Source organism: Coffea arabica, chromosome 11c (genome assembly GCF_036785885.1).
Source record: "Coffea arabica cultivar ET-39 chromosome 11c, Coffea Arabica ET-39 HiFi, whole genome shotgun sequence".
In the NCBI taxonomy this organism is placed as follows: Eukaryota; Viridiplantae; Streptophyta; class Magnoliopsida; order Gentianales; family Rubiaceae; genus Coffea; species Coffea arabica.
The window spans coordinates 32,660,639-32,667,996 of record NC_092330.1 but is presented as its reverse complement, the minus strand read 5'-3'; the positions used below and the strand labels follow the sequence as shown (position 1 = coordinate 32,667,996).

The 7,358-nt window shown below is 35.8% G+C and overlaps 1 protein-coding gene across 2 annotated transcripts; it reads right to left on the bottom strand.

Annotated features, from left to right (window-relative positions):
- Positions 1-37: 37 nt before the first annotated feature.
- LOC113715544 (uracil-DNA glycosylase, mitochondrial) lies at positions 38-6,103 on the bottom strand. Of its 2 annotated transcripts, XM_027239771.2 has the most exons (7): positions 5,611-6,101; positions 4,758-4,978; positions 4,079-4,237; positions 3,602-3,632; positions 3,124-3,259; positions 1,107-1,190; positions 38-429 (listed from the first exon to the last, which is right to left on the bottom strand). In XM_027239771.2, the coding sequence occupies exons 1-7, from the start codon at positions 5,948-5,950 to the stop codon at positions 363-365; spliced, it is 1,038 nt and encodes a 345-aa protein (XP_027095572.1). In that variant the 5' UTR covers positions 5,951-6,101; the 3' UTR covers positions 38-362. The 2 variants fall into 2 exon arrangements, with proteins under 2 accessions (XP_027095572.1, XP_071926628.1); XM_072070527.1 differs by lacking the exon at positions 4,079-4,237 and having other exon boundaries at positions 5,611-6,103.
- Positions 6,104-7,358: the final 1,255 nt, after the last annotated feature.

Here is a 7,358-nt window from a genome sequence, read left to right as displayed (position 1 = left end):
AAATTAAGGGGCAAGGTGGGGATTTGAACTCTGAAACTACAAGGTGCAGTACAGGAGTTCCAGCACCAAGTGAACATGATAAATTCAGCAACTTTAATAATGTGTCTACAAGGTGTACAAAAGGAGTTCCAGCACCAGGTGAACATAATTAAATGCTACATGCTAGAGTGCACACCGTCTGTGACCCACTCAGCAAAGTTAAAAGGTCTCAAAAATCATCACTTTTGAATTACTGGAACTAACAGTTACAATTAACTAACTAAATCTTTCACTTATCTTGTTATGTTATGCACATAAGCACAAGAAGATCACTTCCAGCTGCAGGCAAAATCATGTTCAGAAACAGAAGTTTGCCTTCTGCACTATAGTTGCCAAATAATGGGAGAAATTCCCATTTTCTCCAAAATCTGGTTTGTCCGAGAGAAATGCCTGCACATACAAAACATGGTTTTCTGAAGTTAACAATACAGAATAAAATCATGGCTTCAGTCACTAAAGTTTCATTTTCAAAGAATGGAATAGAGTTTATAGGTAGATTATCCAGACACACGCAAGGCAGAATGAAACCTATCCCAACATTATCTATCTTAAGTATGTCTTCAAAAATTACTTGTAAGTACATTAGCAGAAAAATTGCAATCTCACTAGTTAGTGTAGCCTTTAGCATTAACAACTGACAAAGTTAAGAGCAGGAAAAAAAAAAGCATTGACATTCTATGTTACTAACTGGGATTTTTCTTGTTCCTTCTCTCACAGCACGGGCAAGGCATGGCAGGTCTCATGGGGCCAGAAGCCATCAATTTGGTAAGATTCAAAGATATGTTTTTACGTAAAGAATACATGGGATTTTCTTGCTTCAAGGTGCATTGGTGCAAAGTGACATGGTGTTCCATTAACAATTTGGTATCTCACTTTGCAAGTGGTTCATTTAGCTGAAAATCCACATACTGACATTCCAAGACCTAATTCAAAACTCTGATCCCAATGCATCATCCAAGCCTCACAAGGAAATAAAACCCCACATGGAAAGCCACAACGAATGATGTGGTACATTTTCTCAAGAGATGTTAAAGTAAACAGGCATATCATCTTGAATTGATAGAGACCTGCAGCCAAAGAAGCCCCGATTTGCAGATAAACCAGATGGATGGGTTGCCTTGAGAATGTGATGCTTTGTTTCATTGATCAACCTGTCCAAAGCCCAAAAAAAAAATCTTAAGATTGCTGTGGACAATCTATAGAATTCAAAGGTGGTAGATTAGTAGAAAGGGACAAAATAAATGTCATTCAGTTAGTTGATGCTTCCTATAACTATCAGCTCTCTGCTCCATTTAAGAAACTAGAATCAATTCTCTGTTGGATTTCCAAACAATTACAACATGCGGGTAACAAACAAGTTGCAAAGCAAAACTTCAATCTAGTCAAGCATGCAATTTTCAAGCTTCCTTTTCTTAAATAGAGAACAGCACGACATGTCCACAAACATTAAATCTGTCTCACTTGAAACTTGGTTCATCCCCAAGGATCATTGTTTTGGATGCACTAACAGATTTAAATGAAAGGGACTTATTTTGCTCTGCACAAGCTAGACTGTTTCCGTGGAGTCATTATTAGCAGCAGCAGTCAAGAATCATAGCATGCAAGGTTACCACGATCACAAGTTAAAACTTTTGTGTAAATCCGCCACTGCAGCTAGAAAGTTGGATTTCTCGAGCACCAATTAAAATGAAGAACTCCAAATAACCACAATCATTGTGTTGAAATGATTCAACCAGTAAGAGGTCCTAGTGAAGAAGAAAAAGCATCAATATTTGTGCTGTTTTAAGGTAGACCCGCACTCTGTTGAATGGTTCACTGTAAAAATTGATAAACACGTACACAGAAGCACCACAGAGGAGATGCAATTGAGGTTTACGGAGTAGCTTTATGACCCAGAATGAGGCTTAATGGAAGTTGAAGATGCAGATGGTTACTAGGGAACACTGAATACTAGGTGAATTGCCGATTTAAAACTATTTGACTCTATTCTATAACGAGTAACTTTGCCATTCAATACTTTATTAGCCATGTTTTATAGTTACCAAAAAAATTCACTCCTTATCCTCATCTAGAAGCATTTACGCACTAAGATAATAATATGATGTTCCTCTGTATCGCAACTAGAGAGAGAACAATACCGTACTATGAAGTGAACTTCGTAGATTAAACTGCCAGAGAATCATGGTGCTAAAGACAACTCCCTACCAGGAGCCATCGGTGTTTCACTTTCTGGTTGTGCAGATCCCCTAACCAGTCTAAAACCAATTTAACTAACCGCAAGAAACAAAAAAAATATTGGTGAATAATCAAAGAGTTTACACAAATATCTTATGCTCGTTAAAGATATATTAACCAAAAAAGTCCAAAAACTGGAAAGCAAAAGAGAGTCTAAAAGTGTTAACCTCACAACGAGGTCTTCCATTCCAGTTTAAAGTTTGAACTATTTTAATTTTAGAGAGTCAAAGACTTCTGATGTATAGAGCAGCAAATTACCCACCCTCATTAGTTTCTTCACATTTTGACAAATTGGTGCTGAGGTGACGTTTGCTTATTCACCTTGTCAAATTTACATGAGGATAACAGTTTCCAAAATTTGTAAAATTCAAGTGCCTTAGTTTCCCTTTAGGATACATAGACCTCAATGCCGTGCTGCTCAATGTTCTACTTGAGAAGACCAACGCAAAGCAGCAAGAATACCATGACTATAGAGACACTACAAAAGAAATGTAATTAACAGCAGAAAAGCTTGACACTTTGAAATTTAGCAATCTCAATATCTGGATTTTCTTTAATTTCCTATCAGTTAATACTGTGCCTATTTAGGTTGGTACCTCTTCTAGTTCAGATCACCAATATAAGGAGTAAAAAGGAGAAATATGTGCAAATCAAGGGTAGCAATATGCACATTACACTTGTTGTTATGGCACTCCATTTGTCTCTCATTCATTTGCAAACATTACAAAAAAGATTTGAGTGCCAGCAGCAAAAAGTGGAGGGAAATGTTGTAACCCATTAAATTAATTGGGAAGAGATTTGTTGAAAGTCCATAAATGCACAGTAAAGCAAGCATACAACTAAAAGTACCTGGCTTTTGCTTGTGCATAATTACCCCAGAGAAGAAAAACAACACCTTTCTTCTCCTGTGAAATTGTCCTGATGACAGCATCAGTAAATTGCTCCCAACCTTTGTTTGCATGGGAATTTGCTTGGCTCTGTTTAACTGAAAAGTAAGTCAAAGGAAACAAATTGTGAAAAAAAGAATAGGTACTATAAGGCTAACTGAAAGTAAAGGATAGAACATAATGGTATCATGGCTTTAATATAGTCTGAGCAATTTTCTTCAAGAAAGAAGATAGATAATGTAGATTGTAAGAAAGCAAAGCTCCAAAACAATGACTAGAGTTCAAAATTTGAGATGTTTTTTACTTTGTGGTAAAGTTGAAAAAAGCAAATATCAAAATTTGAGATTCCCTCACTGAAAACTCAGGAATATTCATGGATAAAAGATGATGGAACACCTTTGAAAGTCAATATATAAATTTCAATAGAAACATGAACATACCTGTCAGAACAGCATTCAGCAGTAGAACCCCCTAAAGAATTACATGATCGAATATTAGGCAGTGTTTAGACACCATTTAACACAAAGATAACAGAATACAGATGACATTAAGAATAATATTGTAGAACAGCTTTTGGTAACAAGAGAAGGAGATAACATTTTAACTAATTTGATGCTCAGCACTAAGATTTACTATACACTTAAGAAACCTAATACATAAAACCTCACCAATTAAATTGCATAATATGTACATCAAGTTTCCTACCAATATAATATGCAACAGAATAACAAAAGCTTACAAAATTCAAAAGGTAATTGTACCGGTGACAAAAAGCACAAAAAAAAACCTAAGAAAGTTTGCCAAAGAGTCGTCGAAGTGAAAATTTTCCAGAACTAAACGCACTTTAAAAAAACCATAGGATCTGCATAACTACAAACGTGGAATAAGCTGTACATTACCACTGGATTTAGTAGTACCTGTACAGCCCATCTCTCCAAGTTCCCATGTGAAGGAATTGAACAGCCCAAATCATTCTGAAGCTCCTTATATATATTTATCAGACTCGAAGGGACTTTAACACCTTCAGGCACAGAGAAGGAGAGCCCCATCGCCTGACCAGGCCCGTGATATGGATCCTAGGAGAAGAACCAAAGAAGGTAAAAACTTAATCTTAGCGTAAGCTTTTATGGCAAGCTATCAAAACAAAGTCACTGCTAGGCAACTTACACCCTCTGCTAAATATCTGGATGTTTTTGTCAACAACATCCAATTAGATTGATAACAACTATTAAGATTTCCGACCTTTCAATTATGAAACTATTATCAGTGAACTCAAATGCACAGGAATTCTTTTAACTATTCAGTGTTTTGTTATCTTACGAAGTAGAGAACCAAAGTTTCTCTTTCCTTTCAATTCTATGAGAATGAAGTGTCAAACTTCCTCAAATAAAGCAACAAAAAGTGCTAAATTGTAGTCAACGGTTCAGTTTCAGAAAGTTCCAAATACTTGTATTGCTTCTAAATTTAGGGACGAACATTGACATCAGTGGTTTGTCAAAAACAAGCTAGTAATGAGCAATTCAGACAAGATTCCATGAGTTCAACAGAAAGATTTACAATAGAAACCCAAACTTATATGGCAAACATGAAAATCACCTGCCCAATGATAACGACTTTCACTCGATCGAAAGGAGTAGTATTGAGAGCATTAAAGATCAGATGTTGAGGAGGATAAATTGGAAAACCACTCTGAATTTCACTCTCCACAAATTTAAACAGATTTTTCGCATATGGCTTTTGAAATTCCCCTGGTAACTTTCCCAGCCAGGTTTCTTCAACCAACAGCTCCTCCAACTTCACACATCCTACATCCTCACCTATAACATGAAAACTCACAATCGCAGACTATTACTTCTCTCGATATCATTGTTTCTAATAAGAAAGATCAAACTTTTACAAACATGAACATCACACAACATTTATTGAATAACAAAAAAAAAAAGTTGCATATGTAATGACATTTTTAGCAAACAACAAAAGCAAATCAATTTAAAAAAAAAAAAAAAAAGAATCAGGCTAAAAAGGGCCCCAATCAGTAAAGAAGGCACATAATGTAATAAACGTATAGATACGTACAAAATGTATTATAAAATGAATTTGCTGACTTCTGTGCAAAATGTATAGATACGTACAGAAGTTCAGTAGATATCCTATTGTTGTAAATGTGGCATGCATTCAAAGCCGCTCATAAAGCAATAAAATTGACCCAAAAAAAAAAGTTTACCCCAGAACAAGGAAGATTAATTGAAAGGAATTAAGGAAAAAGCATTTCAGTGATTAAATGTTTTAGAATACAAAAAAGGGGAAAACTTTAAATTAAAAAAAAAAAAGACTTTTGCAACTGACAAAGTATACTACACCGGATAGAGGAACTAAGGGGCACGAATTTGGAATGACAAAGCGAAAAATTAGCTAAATAAGAAGGGAATAGAGAAATTAAGAAGGTTACATTTGGCAATTTTGTCGGAGCAGAGCTTAAGGTTTCGTCTGGCTCTGGCGAGGGCTTTGTTGAATTCGATCCTGGACTTCTCTTCGGCGGTAAGAATGGAAGGAGGAGTAGAACTTGGTTCGAGTAAAATCGGGTGGGGATTTGACGAAGCTACGTCGTTTTGATCATGCTTACCGCCGTCGATCGGTGAGGACGATGAAGAGCAGAAAGTGGCGAGCTTGGTCGTCGTCGGAGTCGGAGTCGAAGTCGAAGTCGGAGGAGCAGGAGAAGAGACTCGCTTGAGACGCTTGGCAGCGGGTTGTTTGAATAGGTCCATTATCGTCTTTGAGGATGCCGCCATTTCTGTCTTCAGACTCTTCACAGCTGAATTAGGAGTTGAGTAAAATATAGATCTGGTTGTATATTCTGGCGGGAAGAAAGAAAGCCCGGTTAGGCCGAAAAGTTAAAAAGAGGTAAAATGTCGAAATTTGTCCGCGAACAAGGACAATGCTGAGTACGATTTCGTGTCATGGACCGCGGTCCATTGAATTGCATCCCAGCCTGAAGGAGGGAAACGCGCTAGTTACCGGCCATGTTTGGTAAACAAATTTTTTGTCAAGTTTCTCTGCTACAAGTTTTTTAAAAATTTTAACTATGATAATCTCGAAAAAACTTTTCAAAATTTTTAAACTATACACTTTAAAATTCAAAAAAAAATTTTAAAATTTCTATAATAAATTACAGTAAAATTTTAGATGAACATCCAAAAATCTCACTTGCCAAACGGCCCGTGGTTTTCTACAGATTATTCTTGACTAAGGATACCCATTGGTAACAACAAAGTTTCGGTTAGCCCATCATGGACCAAAATGTCTAAATCAACCCATTAATATGAAGTGTTGCATTTGTTTTGGGTCATGATTTAACTAAGCCCAATCATTTGTTTCGTAAAGAAACGGCCTCTGAGTTGGACTAAATATTTAACTAATGAACCATGAAAACTATATTTATTTATTTTCTTGACTAATTTTTTTTTCTCATTGCAAGAATCAATCGCGAACTTTGCTAACTTGTGACCTACATAAAATGTTGTTCCTTGTGTTGAAGGGAAAGCAACATTCACTAACACATCATTTTAAATTTCCTTATGTCTTCTTCTCTTGTGCTTGCAAGTATTTCTCCCATTCATGCACAGCTTTGTTAGTAAAATGTCAAAATTTTCTTGACTAATTAAATGTCAGAATTTTGATGCCAACAAATGTCTTCATTTCCAAGCTTGGTTGAAAGCTAACTCAACAAGTCTTGAAGACCCTGATCCTGAATTTTGCCAAATAAGCAGTCCATTTTTCCTGATAGCTATGAGACTTAATTGGGTTTTGTCCAAGACAAATTTCTCTTGAACCAATTTCCAAGCCCATTAACTTGAGCCCACAATGTGATGGATTACAACTTGTGGTCGACCGTGTGGTCCAAAGCGTAAGATTTTGACCCTTCTTGGATAATCAATTGCCAATCAGCTTATCCCCCGCCCCGCGGTGCTTCCACGGGGCTAATAAAATTTTGTTACATAATTTTATTATAATTAAATTTTAACAAATAATTAAGTATTAAAATATTAATATATCACTAAATTATTATTCATTGTAATTTCATAATTGAAACTTATGAAAACAATTAAACAAAAGTTATTTGAATACAATCTAACATGATGAAATAAATACAATTAAAGTAGTCAAATTTGTACTTTTGGTACAAATACAATCACTAAT